Raw genomic sequence first — 14711 nt, 5'->3', positions numbered from 1 at the left:
TGTCGACTTGAATTGATGAATGCACTTTCATTACTTCTAGTGAATGATCATTGATGTGAAGTATTAAACTGGTGTTCTCTCCACAAATGATGCCAGACCTGAGCATTACCAGCACTACCATTTTTTAAGAAAGGCAGGAGAGAGAAAACAGGGAATTCTAGACCAGTTAGCCTGACATCGGTGGTGGGGATGATGCTGGAGTCAATTATAAAAGATGAAATAGCCGGACATTTGGATAGCAGTAACAGGATCGGTCCGAATCGGCATGGATTTACGAAGGGGAAATCATGCTTGACTAATCTTCTGGAATTTTTTGAGTATGTAACCAGGAAAATGAGAGGGGATCTTATTGAAACATACAAGATTATTAAGGGTTTGCACACGCTAGAGGCATAAAACATGTTCCCGATGTTGGGAGAGTCCAGAACCAGTGGCCCCAGTTTAAGAATAAGGGGTAAGCCGTTTAGAACGGTGACGAGGAAACACTTTTTCTCACAGAGTTGTGAGTCTGTGGAATTCTCCCTCAGAGGGCGGGGCGGTGCTGGCTCGAAGGGCCGAATGGCCTACTCCTGCACCTATTGTCTATTGTCAGTCTATTTTCTTTTAATTTCACACCTCAAATCTTTTTTGTATTTAAGCAAAAATACATTTAAAATGTTGGTAGTGTTGTGTGCCAAAGAAAATGGTATTTGCCATAAGCTCTCCTGCAGCTTTTGAAGCTACTCATAACTTTTGAAGTCTGATATTTTTTAGTTGAAGGAAGTGATGTTTTTTTATCAAAACATTGTGTTACTTTTAGGCTGGGCTGTTAATTTAAAAAAAAAAAATTTTAAACAATGGGCAAGAAGCAACTTGGGAATAACTGAACCCGGTCTGATTAAGTGAAATGGAGAAGGCGACTGTCAACAACTGTGGTTGTTTTAATCACTGCAGACACATAAATAGTCTAGTCTAAACCTCAGATTGTAAGATTTTCTTTATTGCCAGCAGAATTGTGTAATTGAATATTATACTGATGGAACTAATAGAAACAGATTTGCCTTTAAGAATTCAAAATATTCTCATTTTTTTTCTTGTCTTTTATAGGCCTTCACTATACCTCCTTTTCGGAAATGTACTGTCTGTGTCTTGTGCCTGCTGAGTGGTGCTCGCTTACGAAACCTTTAAACTTTAGAGATGCAGCACGGAAACGGGCCCTTAAACTCAACTAGCGATCACCCCGTTCATTAACACTATCGCACACACTGGGGACAATTTTGAAATTTAACCAAAGCAAATTAGTTGGAGTGTGAGAGGAAACCGGAGCATCCGGAGAAAACCCGCAGGGTCATAGGGAGAACGCACAAACCCGGAACAGACAGCACCCATAGTCAGGATCGAACCCAGGTCTTTGGCGCTGTAAAGCAGCAACTCTATCGCTATGCCACTGTACCTCTTCCAGCTTTTTGGAGTTTTTTGCTTATGTGATCTATTATGCCCTTGAGTTCCTGTATCATTGGGATGGTTCTGCAGCATCAAAATGTTATAGCTCCCTCCATCTTCAAAATCTCCCTCATTCTCTCTTCTTAGCACCTTCTTTCACCTCCCCCAGAATAAAGCTCACCTGTTTGTTTTCCTACTGTGTCAAAGCCTCTTGCCTTTCGGGTGAAGTGTCTTCATGATTATAAAAAGCAAACAAAAAAGCTGCGGATACTAGAAATGTGAAATATGAACAGAGAATGCTAGAAATAGCCAGCAGGTCAGGAAACACCTGTGATGTCAGCCATGATTGAATGGCAGAGTAGACCTGATGGGCCGAATAGCCTAATTCTAAGGTACACAAAAATGCTGGAGAAACTCAGCGGGTGCAGCAGCATCTATGGAGCGAAGGAGATAGGTAACGTTTCGGACCGAAACCCTTCTTCAGACCCTGTTCTAACCCAGCCTAATTATATTCCTATGACTTGTGGACATGTGTGTGAGAAAAAAAATAAATCACATTTTGTTTACTATTCCTCAAAACTCTGGAGGAAAAAAAAGAAAATGGGGAAGGGGGTGTCAAAGGGAATGCCTATAATAAGATGTAGGCAAAGGCTGATTAGGATTGTTATTGATGAGGAGAGAATGGTGAACATTTGTTAATAGCAGTTAATTAGTCTGGAGGAGGCGTAAATAGGTGAGGGAAAAAAGCTGCTAGAACTGAGATTCAAAACAACATTTGCTGGAAGTCTTGAAGCAAAGGAGAAAATCTGGAAAAATTCACAGGTCAACAATGTCTGTCAAGTGAGAACAACAGAGTTGCACCAGAACAGGCCAGAGACTGCAAAAACAAGAAATCTGAAACAAAAGGTGAAAACTAGACCAGCAGCATACTCACAGGGAGAAATAGAGCCATTCGCCCAGAATGCTGGGTTATACCCAGGATGGGTCAATAATAATTCAGGATGCTGACCTGCTTCCTGACCCATAAGCAAGCATTTCCAACTCTTGCACCAGAACTATGCACTAAATCTGGCACAGTGGTACAGCTGGAAAAGCTGCAGTCTCACAGCACCATAGACTCTGGTTCAAACCTGACCTCGTCTGCAATCTGTATGGAGTTGACATGTTCTGACATGTGGAGTGTAGGCGCACGGTTAATATTTTGGTCCATTTACCTCTCCCAGTGGATGGATTAATCGCTTGGAGCACGCCTATTTCCTATTCCGTGGGTGCTGCCTGGCCTGCTGAGTTTTACCAGCATATATATTTGTTTCAGATTTTCAGTATGTGCAAGAATTTACTTTTCAATCCCTAGCTACTTCTCATGAGTCCATTAAGTTTACACTGAACATCATCATCGTTGAAAACATCAACGGGCACGGTGCCTTACAATGCTATGTGCGACAGTGATCGCAACCTCTACTGAAGTGTGGATGGCCGTTGGCTCACTAGGAGCTCATCCGCCCTTTTACAGGTCTTGTTTCTGGTCCTGCTGGGGGTCCACAGCCCCCTCTTCACCTGGCATACCTGGTGGGGGAGACGGTTTAGTCGCCGACTATCCGACCATGGAGCAGGTAGCATGGGATTACATGGTACCCGTGGCGGGAGGAACTCCCCCCGACCTGACCCAAAGCATCAGCCAGTTACTTGTACAAATCCTGCATGAATCCCATTTATTCTCCCACATTCTCTTCAACTCTCTCCAGATTCTGTCAATTACCCACACACTAGGAGCAGTGTGAATTGAACTGGCCCATTGAATTAAAAACCTACATGTCTTTGGGATGTGGGAGGAAGCTAATGCACCCTGAGAAAACTCAAGCGGTCACAAGGAGAGTTTGTAGGCTTCACACAGTATCCAAGATCAGGATTGAGCTGGCACTGAGGTAGTGGCTCTCCTCTGTGCTGCCTCTCTGTTCGCTACCACTCCAGATGGATCAGCAGCCCTTTTCTCCCCCTCTCCCCCCCCCCCCCCCCCCCCCCCTCATCAAAGGCAGCGGGAATCATCACCGACCCACACTCTGGCCACACCCTCATTTTACTCCTGCCATCGTGAAGAAGGTGTAGGAGACTAGAAACCGTAAGTGTTAACAGTACATAGAGTATTTAGAGTACTGTGCTCACATATCTGTTGTGCTGCTGCAAGTAAGAATTTCATTGTTCCGTTTTGGAACATATGACAATAAAACGCCCTCGACTCTTGACTCTTGTCTGAATTTTTTTTTCCAGTTTTGAAGAAAGCCATCAACCAGAAATACTAAATGCTTCTCTCTCCAGATACTGCCTGACCTCCTGAGTATTTTTAACATTTACTATTTTTGTGCCATGAAATTTTGCTGTTAAAGGCACTTTCTAAATGTGAGATGCTGTGCTTGGATGTTTCTTCAATATAATGGTATTCTCTTATATTTGCAATTGTCATGTAAAGCTGAACATTAATAGGCAATTTTATTTTGTGTAGGTACAGCTACATGATCGATAACGTAATTCTCCTGATCACTGGAACGTTACACCAACGATCCATTTCTGAACTAGTTCCAAAGTGCCATCCCTTAGGCAGCTTTGAACAAATGGAGGCTGTAAATATTGCTCAGACACCAGCAGAACTTTACAATGCCATCTTGGTTGATACTCCTTTAGGTAAGGTATGCGTCGGCGAGCATTAAAGAGTTGTGTTCTAATGAAAGATGTACATTTGTAACATGATTCATCCAAACATCTTTTGTTATTAAAGTTTTGCTCATGATTCAGAGTTTGTCCGTGAAGATAAAGATTTAAATTCTTCCTTCCTTGACTTGGAACTTCAAGACAAAGCCGGATGCTATTTAGTTTGTTACATACAATTTTTAGTCAATTTTGAGAGACTGGGCTTAGGAAAGAGCTGATTCTTGGAGACCAGAATAGGATGATTGCTCACGATAAGAGCTGCATTTAAAAGTCTGCCAACCTAAAACATGGTTGTTGGTCTTTGCATAGTCGTTATTTGAATAGGAGAAATGCTATTTTATTTCCTAAATGTCTAATAACCATTCTTGGAATTATAGAGTATTGATTTTGCAAGGAGTTGAGGAACACGTATGATAACAGGCTTGGCTTTCCTATTTGGACAAACTGCATAAAATGGAAGACTACCCTGGGACTGACAGCTCTGCTACCCAGTCATTCCTCTTTTACCTTGCATAAACTAGAAAGGTGGCTGTAGTCCTTGCGTGTTAATTAGATGTTAACGGGTATCTTTTCTAATTAACACAAATTTAGATTTTGAAAGTAATACTGCTGGAAATATTGTGCAAGTTAGGCAGCATTACAGAGAAATAAAGTATAATTTCCGTTGACACAATTTTTACTGGTCGGGTATACAGGTGGACAGTGCAGATTGGAAATTACTTTTGAATTTAAATTGCAGTATGTTAGTGAGTGAACTTAAAAAAAAATCAAATTGAGAGTATAGAATGCTGTACAAAGGAATTCTCCAAGTTCCAGTGTTCTCTGAAACTGGAATACAGCTAGTCTTTATCCTTCAAGAGTAAAACTGAGATTAAGGTATAAATGATAAAAACTGAGGAAAAAAAGATGAATTCTGCAGGAAAATAAAAGCTGTTTTGTTAAAAACAATGGAATATTGTTGACAATGTGAGAATATTTAAGGATCCTATTTGTGTGAATTAGAATCTATTAAAACAGTGCTGCACAAATCCTTGGCTAGGTTCAACGTCCTAGATAATTTATTTCATTAAATCTTTTGTTGACATGCTGACAGTCCAGAAGATATGCAAGTTTATAGTTTTGTTTTACAATCCATGTCGCTGCAGCATCAAATGCCTGTTTATTCTTGGCAAACTGCCAGGTACCTTGTACTTTGTAGTCATCATTTCCGAAGAGTCCACCAGGGAATATATTGGAAGTTGGGCAATTTTATACTGGACAATGTTTTTACATTTATCGAGCCAATTAACCTACAAACCTGTACGTCTTTGGAATGTGGGAGGAAACTGAAGATCTTGGAGAAAATCCACGCAGGTCACGGGGAGAATGTAAAACTCTGTACAGACAGCACCCGTAATCGGGATCGAAACCGGGTCTCCGGCGCTACATTCACTGTAAGGCAGCAACTCAACCGCTGCGCCACCGTGACTGTGATATCCATTCTATTACCAAGCTGATGTTTAAATCATGCTAGATTACACATAACACTTTTTTTTTTTAAACCTTTGGAACCCTGAATATTTTGGAAACCTAACTAACCTTTGACTATAATGTTAGGGTGCCCGTTATTATCCTGGTTTTCCATTTCTTCCATTTGCCTTTAAACAGAGGTCTTTTCTAAATGTATTCCAGCCAGGAAAGGGACAGGAATACAAGTGGGATACTTAATATACTTTTGGATAGGAACATGGATATGCAAAGAATGATGGGATATGGATCACATGCAGGCAGAGGACATTGGTTTGACTTGGCATCATGCTCAGCATGGGCTTAAGACCCTGTCCTTGTGCTATGTATCCATAGGATGCCCTTTAAATTAAATGTTCTTACTTCCAGATTTGAACTTGCATATTGAGTTAGTGGTCCTGTGTATTTTGAAGCATAAACATTATATAACTAGAACAGTCCTTGATATATTTTTTTAAGTAAACTCATTTGGTTTTGAACCTCTGCTTGGAATACAAAATGATGAGTTCAATGAGGTCTTTGTCTTCATTTCAGCTGCATTTTTCCAGGACTGTATATCAGAACAGGACCTTGATGAAATGAATATTGAAATTATTCGTAATACGCTGTACAAGGTAATGTCTAATTTGCTTGTGCTTCTGAAAATTGAAATGAAGTTCTCTCCACGACCGTAAAAGATGCCAACGATAAGAAATGCCACATGTCCTCATCTTGGACAGCCATAGTTAACATGCATAGGTTGATGCAACAAAGCCAGTAAATTCCCTATTATACATTGTAGAACTAAAAACATGAACAACAGTCCCATAAATATCAAACCAAAGCTCTGTACCAGCATTGTTGGTGCCAATCATATTAAATTCTGGGTGGTTTGGCATACGACTGAGTGCCAACTGAAAAGACTTATGCAAGTTCTATCAATGTTTCCCTTCAATAACCTTTCAATGTTAGACTTGCATTTCAATGGCATGCCATCTGATTACATTAGTTTTGTTAGCCAGTGCCGTAGGCTCTACAATTTAAAGGCGGTGGAATTCGCTGAGCTATTATGCATAACTTTGTCTGCTTACTGCTGTGTAATTAATGTTGTTGCTTTTCTTGCCCCTTTACCACCAAACCCTTAAGGCATATCTTGAATCGTTTTACAAGTTCTGCAAAATGTTGGGAGGTACAACTGCTGATGCCATGTGTCCTATTTTGGAGGTGAGAATTCTGACTCAATCTTCTGATACGTTTTCTTGTTTTCAGCATTAATTTAATATATCACGTTTACCAAAAATTGTAGGTCATCTCCTAAAGCTTCTTTTTCCAGTCAATATAAACCCAGACCTTGTCTTCAGAGATCTGTAATATTGTTATTTTATTTGTTGGTTGAAATTTCTGATTAATTAAATTTCTAATTGGACTTTATTTCTCCTGCTATTTGCTCAACCTGACATCAGTTTGTTGTTTTTTGTTTTTTTTTAATCTTCAGCTCATTTTCCAACCAAGCTGTTTATCTGATGCAAGCTTGGATATGTTGCACCCCATCTCTTTATCTATGCCACCAATATAAATTGATTAGCTGAGAGCTGAATACGGATCTCTACTGGACTCTTCTGGGAAAATGTTTAGATTGTTAGGCTATCTGATTAAGAAAACTTTAATCCTCATTTAGATTTTGTTCTTGGCTGATCATCAGTCCTTGCTGATGTTGTCCCAACCCGACCAGCCCTCATAATTTTGATTAAAACATACCCACCTGACTGTTCCTACTCCCAGTATACAAGTAGAAACTAAAGCATATGGATCCAGTACAGAAAGTTGTACGGAGTTGGTCTGGGAAAACATGAACTCATTCTTGACTGCTTTGAGTCGCTGGATTGGTCCATATTCAAAGACTCTGCAAGCAACTTCAATGAGTACGCCATTTCCATCTTTATCAGTAAGAGTGTAGAGGACTGCGTGCGTAAGAAGGCAATCTGAGTATTCTTTAACCCAAAACCAGGGATGAGCAGTGAGATCCACTCCCAGATGAAGTCCAAGTCTGTGGCATTCAAAGCAGATGATTCTGACCTGTACGGGAAATCTAGGTACAATCTTTGAATAGCCATCAGGGACACCAAGAAAACTTTCTGGGACAAGCTAGAGTCCCAGACTAACCATGTGGTGCCAGTCTGTTTTAAGCAAGGCGCTTGCATGCTGTAACGGGCAACAAAGTGAAGGTGGGCAGTGCCACTGGCAACAACGCATCCCTCCCCGAAAAGGTCAATTAATTTTAGGCCCATTTTGAACAGAAGGTTAGTGGGTTAAGGTTTACTGCCTCTGACAGCCTTGGGAGCACCTGTACCCTCGGTCACTGTAGATTTAAGATCTGCCTTCCTGAGAGAACCCACAGATGGTGTCTCCAGCCATGTGCTCAGAACCTGCATGGACTAAGTGGCAGGAGTATCCATGAGCATATGTAATATTTTCCTACTCCAATCTTCCTTAAGAAGGTTACTATCATTCTGGTGCCAAAGATAAACATGGCAGCATCCCTTAATGAGTACCATCCAGTGCCTTGACATGTGACATTGTGAAGTGCTTTGTGAGGATCGTTATAGGAAGCATCAACTCCAGCCTCCATTCAGCCCAAATCCACTGCAATTCCCTTGCATCCGCAAGAGGTACAGGACGGATGCCATCTCCTTGGCCCTACGCTCCTTGGGAATAGTGCCGGAGGATTGGCGTACTGCGCATGTTGTTCCATTGTTTAAAAAGGGGTCTAAGAGTAAACCTAGCAATTATAGACCTATTAGTTTGACGTCAGTGGTGGGCAAATTAATGGAAAGAATACTTAGAGATAATATATATAAGCATCTGGATAAACAGGGTCTGATTAGGAACAGTCAACATGGATTTGTGCCTGGAAGGTCATGTTTAACTAATCTTCTTGAATTTTTTGAAGATGTTACTCGGGAAATTGATGAGGGTAAAGCAGTGGATGTTGTGTATATGGACTTCAGTAAGGCCTTTGACAAGGTTCCTCATGGAAGGTTGGTTAAGAAGGTTCAATGGTTGGGTATTAATGGTGGAGTAGCAAGATGGATTCAACAGTGGCTGAATGGGAGATGCCAGAGAGTAATGGTGGATGGTTGTTTGTCAGGTTGGAGGTCAGTGACGAGTGGGGTGCCACAGGGATCTGTGTTGGGTCCACTGTTGTTTGTCATGTACATCAATGATCTGGACGATGGTGTGGTAAATTGGATTAGTAAGTATGCAGATGATACTAAGATAGGTGGGGTTGCGGGTAATGAAGAAGAGTTTCAAAGTCTACAGAGAGATTTATGCCAGTTGGAAGAGTGGGCTGAAAGATGGCAGATGGAGTTTAATGCTGATAAGTGTGAGGTGCTACATCTTGGCAGGACAAATCAAAATAGGACGTACATGGTAAATGGTAGGGAATTGAAGAATGTAGGTGAACAGAGGGATCTGGGAATAACTGTGCACAGTTCCATGAAAGTGGAATCTCATGTAGATAGGGTGGTAAAGAAAGCTTTTGGTGTGCTGGCCTTTATAAATCAGAGCATTGAGTATAGAAGTTGGGATGTAATGTTAAAATTGTACAAGGCATTGGTGAGGCCAATTCTGGAGTATGGTGTACAATTTTGGTCGCCTAATTATAGGAAGGATGTCAACAAAATAGAGAGAGTACAGAGGAGATTTACTAGAATGTTGCCTGGGTTTCAGCAACTAAGTTACAGAGAAAGGTTGAACAAGTTAGGGCTTTATTCTTTGGAGCGCAGAAGGTTAAGGGGGGACTTGATAGAGGTTTTTAAAATGATGAGAGGGATAGACAGAGTTGACGTGGAAAAGCTTTTCCCACTGAGAGTAGGGAAGATTCAAACAAGGGGACATGACTTGAGAATTAAGGGACTGAAGTTTAGGGGTAACATGAGGGGGAACTTCTTTACTCAGAGAGTGGTAGCTGTGTGGAATGAGCTTCCAGTGAAGGTGGTGGAGGCAGGTTCGTTTTTATCATTTAAAAATAAATTGGATAGTTATATGGATGGGAAAGGAATGGAGGGTTATGGTCTGAGCGCAGGTATATGGGACTAGGGGAGACTATGTGTTCGGCACGGACTAGAGGGGTCGAGATGGCCTGTTTCCGTGCTGTAATTGTTATATGGTTACGCTCATCCCTGGAGCATTGCATGGGATACTGGCTAACTAGATGCAGAGTTGACTTAATGGTAGGAAGCAGATTTTGGTGGAAGGTTGTTATTCAGACTGGTGCATGCGGTCAGTGGTGTGTCTCAGTGCTGGCCAATAGCTGTTTGTTATCTATGTCATTGATTTGCATGAGAATGTACATGGCTCGATTAGCAAGTCTGCAGAGATGATACTAAAATAGGTGGTACATAGATAGGAAAGGTTTAGCGGGGTATGGGTCAAATGTAGGGAAACGGAGCATAGGACCTCTTGGTTGGCATGGATGCATCAGGCCGAAGGGTCTGTTTCTGCTCTGACCATGTCTTTATCATGATAACATGGATAATTATATCAGCCTCCTATTTATTGGTTATACCTGTGCTTTCAACTTCATAATTCCAGCCAAACACATCTCCAAATGCCTGGACCTAGGACTATGCACCCTCATCTGCAACTTGACTTCCTGGTCCATAGACCATTATCAGCAAGGATAGGCAACAAAACATTCTACGTGATAAGTCTCAACACCGATACCGTGCAAGGCTGCTTTTTTGGATCCTTGCTATACTCCCTGTATACACAATATTGTGCATCCAAAATCTGCTCCAGCTACATTTACAAGTTTGTAGATGGCATGACCATAGTGGACTGAATCTCAAATAAGAATAAGATGGAGTACATGCAGGAGAGAGAGTATGCATGATGCTAAGACAACAGCCTCTCAATGTCAGCAAAACAAAGTAACTGGCCATGGACTTTAGGAAGTAGGTGGAATACACTCCCTAGTATTTATCAATGTTGCTGAAGTGGAGATGATCCACTTCAGATGCCTGGATAGAGTGGATGTGGAAAGGATGTTTCCACGAGTGGGAGAGTCTAGGACCAGAGGCCATTGCCTCAATAAAAGGACGTTCCTTTAGGAAGATGATGAGGAGGAATTCCTTTAGTCAGATGGTGGTGAATCTGTGGAATTCTTTGCCACAAAAGGCGGAAGGCCAAGTCAATGGATATTTTTTTACGGCAGAGTTAGATAGATTCTTGATTTGTATGGGTGTCAGGGGTTGTGGGGAGAAGGCAGGAGAATGGGGATAAGAGGGGAAGATAGATCAGCCAGGGTTGAATGGTGGAGTAAACTTGATGGGCCGAGTAGCCTAATTCATCTCCTATCACTTATGATCAAGAGCTTCAAATTCCTCAGTGTAAAACTTCACCAAAAGACTGGCAAATCATGCCATACACAAGCACAAAATGCCTTGGTACACAATAACAAACCAAAACTAAATATTTCAATAAAAATGTTTTAAAGCATGTTATATTTGAAGTGCTGAGTAATCACATTCGTAAAATCCGAATTCATTTCAATGCTGGAATCTTTTAATGTCATTATTAATGTGGGTTACATTACCAAATGAGCATGATGTTGAAAGGGCAGCTTGTAGAATAATGTATTTTCTGCATCATTTAGTTTGAAGCAGACAGGCGTGCTTTCATCATCACCATAAACTCTTTTGGGACCGAACTTTCTAAAGAAGATCGAGCTAAACTGTTCCCTCATTGCGGAAAACTATATCCTGAAGGACTTGCTCAATTAGCTAGAGCTGATGACTATGAGCAGGTGAAGACTGTTGCGGACTATTATCCAGTAAGTATTGTTGGGGAAGTTGTGTTGTGAAGAATTGTAAAATAATTGCCTAATTACATACATGATACCTATTTAATATAATTTTGATTTCTACATCCTTGAATACAATTAATTTCTTGTTTTAATATCATCAAAAAAGCATGTGGTTTTGTTTTAAAACACAAGTAATTTATTATATTCAGGATGCTCATCTCCTGCATTATCCTTTGACATATTGCAAATCGATGGTTCTGAGTTCAATGGGTTTTTATTGTTACATGTATCTAAGTAAGTATTATTGACTTCCAAGTTGTGTAAATTGGCGGATATTGAATAAAGTGAATATTCAACAAAAACTATTGGTGCACATTTTATAACCAGTCGCCTGTGACAAATTATTTGTCTGTACTTCTCATGGAGACAAGTATTGATTCCTACTGCACTGTTGTGGTCTCTTCCACAGGAATACAAACTACTGTTTGAAGGAGCTGGCAGTAATCCAGGAGACAAAACACTTGAGGATAGATTTTTTGAACACGAGGTATGCTAAATTAATCAGTGCTAGAGTGAGAAGTGGAGGACTGCATGAGGTGTTTAAGTTCTTTGCCCAGAATGTGAAAATTATTTTATTATATTATAATTTATTGTTACACTTTTCACCCTCCCACAGTATTGATATAAACTTAAAGGTGAAAGCAATGAGGTTCATCAGTGATAGGAGCAGAATTAGGTCATTTGGCCCATCAAGTCTACTCCGCCATTCAATCATGACTCATCTCAACCCCATTCTCCTGGCTTCTCCCCATTAGCCCTGACGCCGATACTAATCAAGAATTTTATCAATCTCTGCCTGAAAAATATCCATTGACTTGGTCTCCACAGTTTTCTGTGGCAATGAATTCCACAGATTCACCACCGTCTGACTAAATAAATTCCTTCTCATCTCCTTCCTAAAGGTACGTCCTTTTATTCCGAGGCTATGGCCTCTGGTCCTAGACTGTTCCACTTATGGAAACATCCACTCTATCCAGGCAGTTACTTTGGTCATACACATTAAGTGGAACATCACTGATCCATTTAGATGAAATATTTACTTTTTTATTAACGGGGAGATTGGCAACAATTTGATAAATTCTTCAATTTTCTATGAAATATTCTGAGTTTTCATTAGATGAGCCTTTTTTTTAAGTATCATGGTTGGTGACTGGAAGAATAAGTTAAATGCTTGGAAGTTATTGGAACATTTAGATATCGAAATTAGTTTCTTTGAGGTGCCGTGAAAATATCATTAGCTCTGAGGAAATGTCGTCAAGCCTTGTGCTTTTTTATTAAGAAATGGGTGTGCTAACATTAGCCTCTAGTTCGATTTAAAAAAATATATATATTTTTTTTAATGTTTGGGATGAACCAAATGCAAGAATTCTAACCTTTATGCAAGACTAACATTAACTATGGTATATTTTCAGGTAAAACTGAACAAGTTGGCATTCTTGAATCAATTCCACTTCGGTGTCTTCTATGCATATGTGAAGCTTAAAGAACAGGAATGCAGGAATATTGTATGGATCGCAGAGTGTATTGCACAGAGGCACAGGGCCAAGATTGATAACTATATTCCCATCTTCTGAAATCCCAATCTGCTGCTGATACATGAAGTGCTAATTGCATTCATCTCCCTGCACTGTTTCTAGTTAAGAATGTTTTCATTTGTAAAGCTTGTGTTGCATTTCCTGGATATATTCCACGTCATTTTTATTTAAAAGGCATTGCTGGCAATCTAACCTGTAACCACTTCCTTGATCTAACATTAAGACGATGTAACACCAGATCCTTGTTAATACTTATAAATAATTTTAATTATGGTAATCTTTGCAGCATTTGCAAGTTGATTTTGCTAAATTCAACACCAATGCTATTTTCTCTGCTTAATTGTAGTGACTTATTTTTTTTGATACCTGATTTACCAAATATTGTGTGGCAAACTAACTGAGCTTTTGGCAATGTTACTATTCTCTCTTGGAGTGCATAAAAAATCTTTATAAATTGCAGTGTCTTAATTTCAGTGCAGTCAAGGTGAACAGATGGATCAGAAAGTCAGCATTATCTTTTCAGATTGTCAGTCCATGTAACGATTTCCTGTGTTCGATGGTAGTGCAATGTGCTATTTCTAGCAAATACTCCAAATAGCACTTGGGAGCTAAAAAATGTTTTATTTTTAAATGTTGGAGCCAATTGTCTGATCTTGGAACGTTTATTTGTGCACGTGGTATTTTATTATTACCCCAGCATTCACGCTAAACTGTTTACATTGGGAAAAGGATTGCTTGCTTGACTCCTATTCACTGAGCAATTTTTCTTGTCATGTTGAAATATAAAAATGGAAATTTTGAAAATGAATGGTAGATACCTGAGTATGCACCAGTGATTTCTGTGTTTGGTAATTCATGTGCTAACTGTATTTGTGAAATAATTTTGTGTAATAATTAGGAGGCATTCTGATTAACCTGAAATTAAAAGTTAATCCTGTGATTTGTTGACAGCTGTATATTGTATATGTGATCAGGTCCTTCAACAAAACAATGGCTCAACTCAGATGTATTTAGTTATAATTAAATATTTTAATGTGAAACCAAGTTGGGTCCAGATGTTCAAAAATGCATTGAACAGTTCCAGATTTAGTTTTAGTTATATTTTTCTTTTCTTTTTGTTTATTCTAAATGTGCTTCTTTGAAGACAGGTCAATAAATCTTTCCTAATTATTGTAGATCTTCTGAGTTTTTCATTTATTTAAACAGCATTTTTGAACCATTCGGTTAAACATTTGTAGCCTGGAATCGATCAGTCAATATAATTTAGATTATGTGTGTGGTATTCACCCATTCCATTCGCTTGAGAATTAAAGTTCTAATTTGTTTCTTTACCTTCCTTACAGTGCAAGAATATTGTGAAGGATTTTCATTGCATGTGTACACCTAAACAAATAGGGCAAGCCAAACTTAAAAGTCACGGTTGCTGTTTTATACAATAAGCTTCTTTCTGATCCTTGATTTTGTCCAATTTCCTGCCAACTGACTTAAGGCTTTCTTAGCTTGAATCCAAACATCCATCTTGAGAGCCACTATTTCTATCTCTGCAATAATACTTCAGATTTTCAACCTCTCTGGTTTTGTTTAGATCTTTCCATCTCTGCCTTAATGATACCCAACCGCACATCCACAATCCATTGGCGGAGAGAATGGTAGAATTTCGCAATTTCTTGGATAAAATGTCACCATAGCCTCTC

At 39.7% G+C, this 14711-nt stretch overlaps 1 protein-coding gene across 1 annotated transcript in view; it reads left to right on the top strand.

Annotated features, from left to right (window-relative positions):
• Window positions 1-14192, top strand: part of atp6v0d1 (ATPase H+ transporting V0 subunit d1) — a 44693-nt gene extending 30501 nt beyond the window's left edge. The window contains exons 3-8 of the mRNA XM_033036242.1: window positions 3923-4101; window positions 6169-6248; window positions 6760-6837; window positions 11273-11449; window positions 11892-11969; window positions 12895-14192. Of these exons, the coding sequence (XP_032892133.1) occupies window positions 3923-4101; window positions 6169-6248; window positions 6760-6837; window positions 11273-11449; window positions 11892-11969; window positions 12895-13056 (754 nt within the window). The 3' untranslated portion in view covers window positions 13057-14192. The remainder of the gene's footprint in view (window positions 1-3922; window positions 4102-6168; window positions 6249-6759; window positions 6838-11272; window positions 11450-11891; window positions 11970-12894) is intronic.
• The last annotated feature ends 519 nt before the right edge of the window (window positions 14193-14711 follow it).

Source organism: Amblyraja radiata, chromosome 17 (genome assembly GCF_010909765.2).
Source record: "Amblyraja radiata isolate CabotCenter1 chromosome 17, sAmbRad1.1.pri, whole genome shotgun sequence".
NCBI lineage: Eukaryota > Metazoa > Chordata > Chondrichthyes > Rajiformes > Rajidae > Amblyraja > Amblyraja radiata.
Note: the sequence above shows the minus strand (reverse complement) of the source record. Positions and strands in the feature narration are given on the sequence as shown.